At 38.2% G+C, this 13,267-nt stretch overlaps 1 protein-coding gene across 1 annotated transcript in view; it reads left to right on the top strand.

Annotated features, from left to right (window-relative positions):
- slc15a4 (solute carrier family 15 member 4) overlaps window positions 1-13,267 on the top strand; it is a 32,703-nt gene that overhangs the window by 11,362 nt on the left and 8,074 nt on the right. The window contains exons 6-8 of the mRNA XM_061730759.1: window positions 463-643; window positions 3,348-3,506; window positions 7,552-7,710. Of these exons, the coding sequence (XP_061586743.1) occupies window positions 463-643; window positions 3,348-3,506; window positions 7,552-7,710 (499 nt within the window). The remainder of the gene's footprint in view (window positions 1-462; window positions 644-3,347; window positions 3,507-7,551; window positions 7,711-13,267) is intronic.

Consider the following 13,267-nt stretch of genomic DNA (forward strand, 5'->3'; position numbering starts at 1 on the left):
TTTTGGTGCATGAGTTTCTCTTACAGTTGCAAAATATTGTATTGCAGGATTGACAGACAACACAAAGGGACACTTCATAAATACCAGGAACACTCACAATAATGAATTACTATAGTAGAGTTAATATCATTACTGAAATCTTTGTTAATCCACACATGAAGGTTACAGACAAGTGAACCGGCGATAAATACCAATAGACAACCCACTATTTACTCAATCTACATTAATTTTACTTTGGTTTGGCTTAAATGTGAATTGAATTAATCTTTTTCTTTTCATTAGTATGTTTGGTTTTGACCACCTGGGGGTGCCAAAGCAGTATCAAGACTGAATTGTGCTCATTTTATACACATGCTCACTATTACAAAAACACTTTGAACTGTGCTGGAATGTGTTTTTTGTTGTTGTAGTCATGCTTTGTTGCTTGTATTTTGTCTCATCTTTCTCCTCTGGATCCCCCAGATGACATTTCACTTCCCGGCTGCATGGCTTACCATGTTTGATGCAGTGCTCATCCTCATGCTGATTCCTCTGAAAGACAAAGTAGTTGACCCCATCCTGAAACGCCGCGGCCTCCTGCCCTCCTCTCTGAAGAGGATTGCAGTGGGGATGTTCTTTGTTATGTGGTCGGCCGTGGCAGCGGGTGAGTGTGCCAGCAGACACAGTCTCAGTTATGTTACCCACCGTTAAGTCGGCCAACACGCCAAGACCATAATAAAACCTTTCTTAACCGCATGCAGTAAATGTCATTCAAGCTTTCAAGAAACCATGCACTTTTAATTTTAACACTCTTTTCTGAATTAAAAAAAAAAGTTATGTGAAAACTGTCACAAGTGTGAATGATTAGTGTTTATAGTAGCTAATAATTTGTTTAACTAATGATTGCATTAAGTCTTGCACATAGTTTTTTTTTGTGGGACTTAGAAGATGATCAATCACAGAAAACATCCCCCTTCCATCTGGACGCATTTATTTATTTCTTTACGTGCATGAATCAGCATTCTCCAGTCCTCTCCATCTCCTGTCAGTTATTTCTGAAATAAAATCTCAGGTTTGTCAGTGGATATTGCTGCACGGATATATCCAGGCTAAAATGTTTTTATAGTGATAAAGCCCTGAAGGCAGGATAAAAGCAGACTACTAACTCTTCTGAAAATCAATGTTCATTATATTTTCAAGAACCAGTGCTTTTCATTTTGCGGGTGTGTAATACATCCTCCACATGTGATATGAACAGATCCTGTCACAAGTGACCTTTAGATATTGACTGATGGGCTTTCTCCAGTTGCTAGTTGACTGTTAAACACGCATTTCATCGGATTTGACAGCAGTTAATAGGAATAACAGACAGATGCTTGTTTACGCAAAATAAAGATAAATTAGGTGTTAAACCAACAATTCAGTATCATAAATAAAACAAATATCTGCAATTTTGTGTTAATTTCAATGTTTTAAAGCTTTTCACGCATCGATTCCATTTAAATGCACGTAAATTCTGGCAAAATAAATTCAATGCATTTCCTAAAGCAATTTTGACTTTTGGAAGTGGAGAAAAACGTTTTTACATGGTGCTGTGGTGTGGGCATTGGTCACAGAATAGTTGGTGAATGCACAATTAGTGTGCAATACAGTTCTGACCTAGATTTGAAAAGTCAAATCAGACAAGAGCATCAACTATTCACAGTACGATGCATTTTAAAACAAACTATTGAGTCCCTATTAATACTGTACATGAAGCGATAATTGTCTCATCTTCTGTACCATTTAGGAACTACATTTCTGTGCTTTACATTCATTCAGTTGCACACATTGACTCCTGAGAGCTGTGTTACAGTACTACTACATTTAGAACTGCACTCTCAGGTGGCTTTATGTGCGTTCTCAGCACTTTTCTTCACCCTTCAGCAAGCTGAACTCGTGTGTCTAAAGACAGACAGGTGGACACTGCTAAATATCCCAGCGCAAAATGTTTTGCTCAAAGAATGGCCAGTTGAACACATTAAATATGTACACAGCACTAACCCACACCACTGCTGCTCACCTTTAGAATCACTTTCATCATCGGGGAAGGTGGCTCAGTTGGTAGAGTGTTCGCCCATGAACCTGAAGGTCAGTGGTTCGAACCCTAGTTCTGCCTGTGTCCACCAAAGTGTCCTTGGGCAAGACACTGAATCCCCCGGTTGCTCCCTGTTGTCAGGCCAGCGCCGTTGTCTATGGCAGCTCCGCCGACGACCGGTGTGTGAATGTGTGCGTGTGTGGGTGAATGTTTGCAGTGTAAAGCGCTTTGGGGCTGTAGGAGTACAGCTGGAAAGCGCTATATAAGTGTAAGCCATTTACCATTTACCATCTTGTATATGGAATAAGCAGGAATTTGGCTTCTATAGTGCTGGAATATTTCCTGGGGATTCAATGCTTATTTGTTGACACCTGTCATGGTGACCTTCCCATGCAGTGCAGAGACACATTTAACTTTTTCTGGTCATTTACTGTATATACAAAATTAGCCAGAGACTTTGAAAAGTTGCACTTACGTAGGTGTTTTTGTGGAAAAAAAAATAATAAAAAAAAATATATATATATATAAATAAAAAAATAAATATATATATATATATATATATATATATATATATATATATATATATGCCTGAGATGATGGATGGCTTATATTATTGCATATCCAGATTACAAGGCCACAACTCTTTACAAATTAAGCATTAAGCAAGTGAAGTTATGATAGGAAGCTGTTTCTGGGAGTTATCTAGAAATAGCCACTCGTTACACAATAAGAGCTATCGAATAAAGCCTTAAGAAGCCGGCAGCAATAGATGACAAGCACTTGGTTGTTATTATTGAACTGTCTGCACTTTTCCATTACAAACAGCCAGAACACGAAAGCAAGCAGTTGTGATCTTAATGAAGTGGTTGGAAATCCTTAAAACTAGCTTAATCCTTAATGGGATGTCAGTGAATCACTTGATTCGGGCTGCGTTTGAATGTTTGCTGGTGTCATGGGTATCAAAGTGATGAAACAAGTCTTATGTGTGTGTGTGCGTGTGTGTTTATGGCTACTTGAACTTTTATTTTATTTTTCTGTCTCAACTGTGTGTGTGTGTGTGTGTGTGTGTGTGTGTGTGTGTGTGTGTGTGTGTGTGTGTGTGTGTGTGTGTGTGTGTGTGTGTGTGTGTGTGTGTGTGTGTGTGTGTGTGTGTGTGTGTGTGTGTGTGTGTGTGTGTGTGTGTGTGTGTGTGTGTGTGTGTGTGTGTGTGTGTGTGTGTGTGTGTGTGTGTGTGTGTGTGTGTGTGTGTGTGTGTGTGTTTATGTTCTCATTTATGTTTCCACCCCATCAGGTATTTTGGAGACCAAACGCCTGGAGATTGTCAAATCAAATGGTACCATTGACCAGGTGCTTGGCAATGTTATCTACCACGCAGCAGATTTGCCCATATGGTGGCAAGTGCCTCAGTATGTGCTGATAGGAATCAGCGAAATCTTTGCCAGCATTGCAGGTACAGTTGCTTGACGTCCTCAGTTGGAATGCATGTGTAAAAACCTCTCAGATAACCCAGGTAAAAATTGGGATTCAGACCAACAGTGAAGCATACAGTGATTCATTGAATATACTTTATGCTCTCAGGTTCCCTGATTTACCGTCACGCTGATTTGTTCTGAATACATTATGGACTAAATCCTATTGCACCCAATTTTTTACAAGTAGAATACAATGAAGAGCAATGTCTAAACCGGTTTTGAGCACTTTTGTTTGATTCACTGCGAGGCTGCACCAGCTTAATGTGTTTGTTGGTTGTCGTCCACTGTAAATAGCCCAAGACATCAATTGATCATTGATTATCTGATTTTCTTTCATTGCTCCCAGCCATCGTTCAGTAATATGGCATTTTCTAAATAGAATATGGACAAAGTAACCTTTTAACAACTGAAATTATGAAAGCTTTGTCTTCACTTCAGGCATGTGCCCAAGCTCACATTAACGGTGTTTCTCCAAACAGATACTCTGGACAATAGATACAGTTATGTGCATTAGACTGAGCCGTGTAACCCCGGGAAGAAGTCACAGTTATTCACGACATAAAAAATTAACTTCATGCTGAGATGTTTACATTAATCACAGTGAACTTAAATATCCAAGCAAATGAAATGGTTATCCCGGCGAGTCCCCTCTAATACACACATAAGCCCGAATACCCATGAGAGAAGCCCACGTACCCAGCTGACTGTGAACACACTGAAATGTTACTCATTTCATTAAAAATTGGGATGCTGTAAAAAAAAATGAGAATAAAAATATAATTCAATAATTCACAAATCCTTTAATCCTTAAGTATCTGGGGATTTCATCATCTACAGTTTATAATTTTGAGAGATACAGAGAATCCATAGAAATCTTTGTACACCAGGGACAAGACTAAATACTAAACATGAATTGACCTTTATGCAGATGGCACAAGTCTGGAGTGAAAATCCCTCATTGTGTCTCATTTCATATACATCTGTTACTTCTATGTGGTACACTGTGTGCTGAACATGTTGCATCTAATTTCATAGTGAGCAAGTTTGACAAGGTCTCATTGTCTCTAATTTCTTTTAGCCATTTGTGCATTTGTTTGAAATGATGATTGCCTTGGATGGTTGCTCCTAGCTGCCACACTTTTTTGCTTTGTGTTTATCCTCTGTCAAACCTCCAACCACACATCCACTATTAAAGATAATAGATTAATATGAATAAACAACACTGCAATGTTTGGAGCAGGTTTACCTGGTACTGTCAACTAACTGGTACAGTATGTCTTAGAGTGTGTTATGTGTCTTATATGTAATATAGTACATACATGATATGTTTTAAACAATTCCTATTTTTTTTATTTATTTATTTTTTATTATTTGTTTTAAACAATTCCTATTGCCACCTAGACTACATCTTTCAAGGAAGATCTTGCATAATTGATAAAAGAAACCATATTCCGCCAGCAAACCTTGTTCTTAAGGACAGCATGGCTCTGTAGTTAGAGGGTTTACATGCTAATATGGCCCCTCTGCAGGGCAGATGTGCCACTTACTGAAAACATTTGGTGGTTAATAGATGTGAAAATACAACAATATGACACAGACTGCTTAGCACCTGAGATACTGCATCAACGAAAGAGAAGGAAGACATTTTGCTCTCAAAATCAAAACAGTCAGTTTCCAAATGTTTTTTAAAAATTATGTTTTAAATGAGTATGTTTAATATTTTCTGGAAACCTTTGAATTTCTTCAGCATTTTATATTCAGTTTTTTTTACTATTTTCCAATGAATGTGGTGTTTAAATAATTAGCAAATTATTATTTATTTCGTTAGTGTACATTTACAGTGACAACATTGTTGGTAATGCAGTTTTAAGGTTTAAACCTTTTGTCCCCTGTTTCTATGATCTCACACCAGAAGATGCTTAATGGCTTAAATTCATGTGAACAGCTTTAATCTCCTTTGTGCTGAATGGATTTCCTAGAAAACACTACAATCCATTGACGAGTTTGTTTGGAATATTCACTGAAAGCTTACAGGAAGGTCACAGGTCTGATTTCAATCTAAAGTGAATCTGTCCGTGCCACCCATAATCTTTCACTGAAACTTTAGTAGAGTACTTAAAAGTGACAGCTCCAAGTTCTTTTTCTGCTACATTTTGGGTATCTTCTGGAAATTACACACAACAGGCTGGTTCTCATTTCTTGTAACTCTAGCCTAAAGTAGATCTGCCATTTCATTAACAGCTCTGATAAATAGAAGCGCATTGCACCAACAACGCCTTAGAATGACAAAGCGAGTTACTCTCATGCTATATTGAATTGTGACTGCACGGTGTTAAATGAACCGATTTCAGCATCAACAGCAACAACATTCTTTATTAAAAGAGGGGAATTTGTTTTTGTCAGAAATGCAATATCTGAAATTTTGTAGAACAATGGTGGTAACTGTAAGCCGTGTCTGTTCTTCAGTATACACTGCACCGCTGAAATCTACTTCTATTTATCCGTTTCAGTCTTTTCTGTCTGTGCTTTTCCTAATATATTTCTCTTCCTCAGCAGTTACAGCCTCCAGCCTCAATTATCATTGTGATTCGAGTTTAAGGCCTCCGGTCATAATTCGAGTCATACTCTTATTACAGCAGATCATGTTGTTGTGGGCGCTTTTTTATAATGTAATGTTTTCTTTATTTCCACAAGAGTACGTCAGAATGAACCATTAGCATTAAGGATTTCTTTTCCTTACCCCAATGGAAGGGTTTTTCAACCCATTCCAGTCCCCCCAGTGTTTCATAGATGGTGAATATCGATCGTTTCACTGTAAAATATATAGATATAGATCTTTTGTTTGTTTGTAATAAACCGGGTTATTCTGTAATTCTTGATCCAGAATTCTGTAAAGCATTTGCAAGTCAAATTCAGCCAAACAAAGCCACAAGGGCCTTTGCAGTTATATCTCTCAGGGATGACTTGAAGGGAAAATGACAGAGTCGTGACATTTCCCTTGTACAAAGGTATGTTCCTGTGTAGCTGCATTTGGTTTGATTCCATCTGTTTAACACCTTTGGTGCCCTCCGATTTCTCTTCTGAAATGTGTTTTGGTAGTAATTTTGGTGGTAATTTCCCACATATACATCCAGTAAATGCCACAAGCATTTGTCTTTTCATTTGTCACATGTCCCTGTTAAGTAAAAGTGTTCCCTACAATACTTTTATCATGAAACACATTTAGTCTGAGATGAAACTGACGGCCATCACTTAGGCATCAGATTTTTGTCACGGGAAGAGAATTGCAGAATTTAGCCTCAGGATACAGGGCTGATCTGTGCTGTTCCCCCTGCAGTACAGAGCTGCGTTTCAGCTGTACTCTCTCCTCAACTATCGCAGTCCCCTGTGATATACAGTATGTACTATAGATATTGAGCAAGGTTTGTTGCTATCCAAAGGTTTGCATGACATGAACGAAGGTAATTTCATGTTTCCTACTGAGCATCCTTCATGTCCTCAGCTTCATTCACCTAAACCTTCGAGGAAGGTGTTAAAAAGCATACATATTTAACTGAATTTGTCAAGATGGATGTAGCAATAACGTCTGAACTCAAAGATTAAATGTTCGAGATGGCATGAAGTTATCAGTAGAATCTTGCATCAAGACAGAGGCAGATCAGAGAAAAAGAATCTTGGATTCTTTTTTTCTTTTTCTCTTTGATCCTTTGTCCAGTTTCCCAGTCCTTTCCTGTCATGACACAAACACTAACCACTAAGTTACAAAGATGGATGAACACTGGTATTAGATTCCAGTCCATTGTAACACTGTATTACTCCACCAAAAGAGAGACAACATTTATGCCATCTGTCCAGCAAAGCCCTTGCCCATGTAGCATAACACTGTTTTGCAGGCACCTGTGCCCTGACGGTTTGTTTGTTAGTTACTTTTTGTAATTTATGTACTTTACCATATGAAATATATCCACATATATCAGTATTTCAACTGAACTAAGACAGATCTTGTTATGCTGTTTGTTGCAGGTCTGGAGTTTGCTTATTCTGCAGCTCCAAAGTCCATGCAGAGTGCCATCATGGGGCTCTTCTTTTTCTTCTCCGGGATCGGCTCCTTTGTGGGCTTTGGTCTGTTGGCCCTCGTCTCCATTAAGGAAATCGGCTGGATGTCATCCCACAAAGACTTTGGTAAGAGGCATGACTTATGAGAAGACTTACTGACAAATCGATGCAGTGTATGTTTTTATATTAACAAAGGTTGGTACAGCTATGGCCAAATGGCTTGTCCTCCATTTGGAAGGTTGCTGGTTCTATCCCTTGGACCCACCACATGTTAAGCCCCTTTTCTCGTCTCGACTCCATTTTTTAAGGGTTTTCCACTAGGTGATAGTACCGGTTAGTATCGAGTAACGTCACCAGGCTGCAGGCCACTGAGGCCAGAGACTAACGTCTCACAACTACATCACACTCGTTATATTTAAAACCCTGCTTTGGTACAGTGAAAAAGACAAGCAAACCTACTCCCTGGTGCAATGAGGAGGTCCACACATTTCTATGGCTTGAGGCCAACAACCGCATCAAGACGGCGCTCAATGGAGCAACACGGATCAAGAATGAAGCCCCACCCACATTGAGGTGGCACTGAACTGTAACAGAAAACGACTGAAACCGAGGCGAAGCGTAAACTGTATAATGGAAAAAGGGGCATTAATGTTGACCTTATGACAAGACTGAACACCCACACCAGCCCACATACTGATATTTACAATAAATATTAATGCAAATATGCCATTTCCCATAAAGCATCATTCAGCATGGAGGAGAAAGTTCAAAGGGTATAGAAAAGGAAAAAATATTGATTTGATGCTATGGTTTTTATTTAATTACAGGCGTATAAAGTCAACATATTTTGAGCTTTGTTTTGTCAGATTTTCCTCTCAATCTTTCCTTTGTTAATATAAATTCAATAAATCCAGTCCTGCATTTCAGGCCTGAAGCACATAAAAAAACAAGAAATAAATAAATAGGACAGCGATAATGAAAGGGGTACTAAAGAGGCATTTAAAAAAAATACATGATTATGTTCTTAAAGTCAGGAGATGTCATCATGTAAATGTAATAAAACAAATTTCAGTGCAAAAGTGCAACAAAGGGGGCCTACCCTAGGCATCCATGATCGGTGATCCCAGTGATGACTCCACATCAAGCGCCATCATTCATCAACAGCTGATATAATCACAAATCCAAGTGATTATTTTGGGAAAGTTTTGTAAATACTACAATACGGAGTCAAATTTACAAATGACACATGAAACATCAATGTATGTGGGCTCTGAATCATCTGGGATGAACTGTCACACAGTGGTCACAAATCACACTGTGTGACTGGCCCAAAGATGAAACAAAACATTTGGACTGTTATCAGCAACATGTTCAAATCACTTGTCTTGGAAAAAGTGATTTACACGTATATCAATGTCAGCATTGACAACTACCTTGAAGACAGCATCTTTTCCAGGGGCAACAGGACAGTGCAAAAGCACATTTGTTACACACGACAAAGGCGTGGCGGAGGAAAACAGAGGGTACTGGGCTGTACTGCATACAGTCCAAAACTGCCCTTGATAGATGGAAATGTGGAGAATTTTTCAACAAAAACATGTTTAAGTAATTTGAGAAGGAATTCCAAAGTGGTAAAAAGTTTACTTTTTCAACATTGGCAGGTCTTGAATTCATATTGTCTGCAATAAAACCAACATAAAACTGCTCTATTTTTTTTTTAAATATTTATTTTAATTAATTTTAACTTTAATTAAATTTTTATATGGAATATTTCTGGGATGTTCCTGATATTGCCCAGAAACAAGCTATTAATTGTCATAAGTTTTTAGTGTATGCTGTTGACTCATAGTATGAGGGACATTATTCTGAATTGCATGGAAAGGGAAGAAACCAAACTCTATCACATGCTGTTCTGAAAACAAATTATCTCATACATGTAGCTCAACATAAATCGCTCACATACACAACTGAACTGTGCTCACATTGAAACTACTCACACATGAAAATCTTTCACACAGCTGAAAAATGATGTGCTTTCAGTTGTGCACATGCACAACTGCATTACATTCATAAGAACTGCTGAAAAGCTTTCACACTGACGAGTGAAAACTGCTCATATACAAGGTTGAAAATCCATCCATCCATCCATCCATTAGCTATACCTGCTTTTTCATGTTCTGGGTCATGGAGATCTGCTAGACTCTATCCCAGCTCTCTTCAGCGAAAGGCAGGGCAACAAGGTTGAAAATGTTCCTCGCATGTAAACACACTAATCACACAACACAATGCAAGACACAAAACTCGGGTCATTAATAAACTGAAAAGCCCAGAAAGAAGTTCCGTGTAGTCAATGACCACAACAGGAGGAGTGGCAGAGGGAGGCAGCTGGTCATATTTGTGCAACACGATTTGGGCAAAGTCGCTATGCAAATGTCCTCCATTGGCCAACTATTCTGACGTTGGTGAAGCCAGCAAGGCCAATCCAGAGAGACACCAGGCCATCATGTTACATGGTACCAATCGATAACGCCTCCCAAGTCGTCTTTCCTCCCCTCAACTCGCCTTCAGGGACCAGAGAGGCAATAACACGCCCCACATTTATACTGCCCATCGTGCCTTAAATACAAGTTCTACATCAACGGAAAATAACGGGGTCTAATCTAAAAACGCCCCATTGCCACGTCATTTTCTTTTGTTTCATTTGAAGAAGTTCTGCCATTCTTTAAACACTTCTAAATACGTTCTTCAGAAAATGATCAAAGTGAGATCCAGGTGCTCGATCTTTACTCACAAAATTCTTAAAGGGTATTATTATCAACCTCTAACATATTCAGTTTGTTGAAGTAGAATCAGTATATAGAAATTAATTTACCTAGGGCTACCCTCATCCACTTAGTTTTTAATTTAGACACAGAAAGGGAGCATCCTCTTGTTTTAGAAAAGGCTTTCACATTATGAATAAACATGTCAGTATAACGGCAAAAAGGTTGGTGTAAATCTGTCCAAGAGGTCGCGTGAATTACACGGTTGTGGCAACAGATGGATGAGCTTCCTATCAAGTGAAGCCACCCCCCCCAAGCCAGATGCACTTTTCCCTGAGTGTGTGGTAAATAAGACAGCACTGTAAATTGCTTATCCACAAACACCTAATAGCTCATTAATAGAGTATGCTGACCGACAGGGAGGTACTACTAATGATTTTAACTCTGTGAGCTTCATAAATCCATTGTTTGCCCAGCCTTGCGGAAAGTTAAACTAAAATCAGATTGCCTGTTTGACTCCTGCTTTCCATAGCAAGTGATTTAAAGGGTAAGTTGCAGAAATGAAACAGAACATCATTCTGTTTAAAGACAAAACACATTGCGCATATCCAGGCATCGTGCAGTGTTTTGCTTTTGCTTTTTGTGTTGTTGTGATTTTATTTTTTAAGTCCTATGGATATTGGGGTTGCCCACATCTAGTAGCTTTGTAGGTGTAATAGATTCACATTTTTTTTGTTGCTGTGGGCAAAATGGTATCCAGTAAACAGCGTCTTGGGTGAGCCATGCTGAGTTGAACTAAGCCATATGGTTCTTGGAGACAGACAGACAGCAGCATTAATCACAGGCCGGGGGTCTGATTACACAGCTCTGCCCCTCTTAAGTAAAGCTGTCCCTGCAGCAATACATGGAGACAGTCATGCCTTGGCATCGCACTAGTGGATGCTCAGATCTGCTGTCGTACTGTAGCGCCATCATCTGCTTTTTCTCCACAAACAAATTTTAAGCAGTAGTACGGGTACGGTGTCACAAAGGAGTTCATCGGTTCTATCATGAATATCATTATTTCCAACTTTAAGCTTAAGTCTCTTTGTTGGGAACTTCATAGGGAAAGACAACTTGGGTGCCAACACCTCATAAACTAGTCAGAAATGTTTAAACCAACAACTTCACTTTGATTTTTAGTACTGGAGTCTTGAATACATTATAACTGACTGTGTTAAAATGTGTAGTTGTAGAAATTATAACATTAACACACAGCTTTCAGTGAAGAGCGAAGGCCCGAACACACAGTATAAATTACACTATAGTACTATAGTTCTTGCAGTTTTTGATTGTAGGGATGCAAATGATGTACGTTGTATTAAGTAACAAAAACGTCTTTCAAATTTATTGACACCTTAACAATGCTTGGTTGTGAACATTATGCTTCGTCTAAACCTTTTAAAATGGTTTTTCTTTTTCTAAAAGACTCATTGTGGGTGAAACAGTCAGCACTTCACTAAACTGTTATAGATCTTGTAAGTGCAGTTTAAGATTAGCAGTTCCAATCACCGAAAGAACGAAAGAGAAAAAAACAACCAAAAGAGACCAGTAAATTCTACTGAATTCTAAAACAGTGTTTATTTGCCTTTAACATTTTGTTGTCATTTCAAAGTAAAAGAGATTTTATTTATATAAAAACAAATTGAAACTAAACAAATTGTCTAAGTATGTAATATTTATGAACTGAAATCACTTTTTTAAGGGTTTAATCAATGCTTGGATAAATATTTTAATTTAATTACAAAATGTATATTCAAATATAACTTCACTTCTGAGCCTTCAGTATTACAGTGTTTGGGTAATGCTAGTTAATGTATTAGCCCATATAAACCTGAACTTACAGCTGAGTGTACCTTCACACACACACAGGGAGAAGCTTCAGGTCCTCATGGATATGGGGGAGAAACCCCATATCTTTCTCAGATGCAGCTCTTCTATTCAAGAAGTTTATTTATGTTTAGCTTTTTGGCTTAACCAAATTTATGTTCTCAAAAAGTGTATGCAGATCATGGTTCTGTTTAAGCATGTTTCTGTGTTTGGGCATTAATGATAACATGTAAGACCTCTGCAGTTGTCTGCACTGTAGGTGTGTTTAAAATGTTGAAGCTATATATCAGCCACATCTGTTTTCCAACTAAAAACACATTGACGTCCCGTGTTGAAATGATTTCTCCCACGAATCCATCAGTACATTGTTTTCCACAACATCTGGTTCTTTTGTTCATATCTTAAATAGTTCTGGTTTAATTTCCCTGCACCCAATCACATTAAAGACAACATGCTGTTGTTTTTATTTCATACGTTTAGTCAATCAGACAGCAACCTTCACAAAATGATAATTTACACCGGAGGTGGTTTTGTCTCAAGAAAATTGCATTTTAATATGTTCCCCTCCTGTTGGAAGTATCATTCATTCAAACTGGGTTGTTTTTGTGAGTCTCTATTGTCACAAGACAGGAAATGGCCTTTTCTTTGACCAGTGTTCAAGTCCAGACTGATGCTATGTCAGATGCCTGGAAAGTGCTCAGGTATCCACCATGAGTTGACATTTGCACATCCTGTTGGGTCACACTCAGCAAAATGTCAAGGCTTTAATGGAAGTCTGTGAAATTTAAAATGAAGTCTTATTTTCACTTAAAGGTTCGAATAAAAAAAGTTTCTTTTTTTTTTCTTTTTTCTTTTCTTATAATACATCCCTAAAATAACAGACAAAACACAATCAGCCATAAAGTTATCTGGAGAGAGTGGTAGCAGAAAAAAAGCATATTTAAAGCCAAAACAAGCATATGTTGATTCTCTTTGTGATTTCATTCTAAGATAGAGGATGGGATTGAAGACGGTGAAGCATCAAAATGTCAGGTCAGTGCTCTGAAGCTCTG

The sequence above is a fragment of the Cololabis saira genome, chromosome 9 (assembly GCF_033807715.1).
Source record: "Cololabis saira isolate AMF1-May2022 chromosome 9, fColSai1.1, whole genome shotgun sequence".
In the NCBI taxonomy this organism is placed as follows: domain Eukaryota; kingdom Metazoa; phylum Chordata; class Actinopteri; order Beloniformes; family Belonidae; genus Cololabis; species Cololabis saira.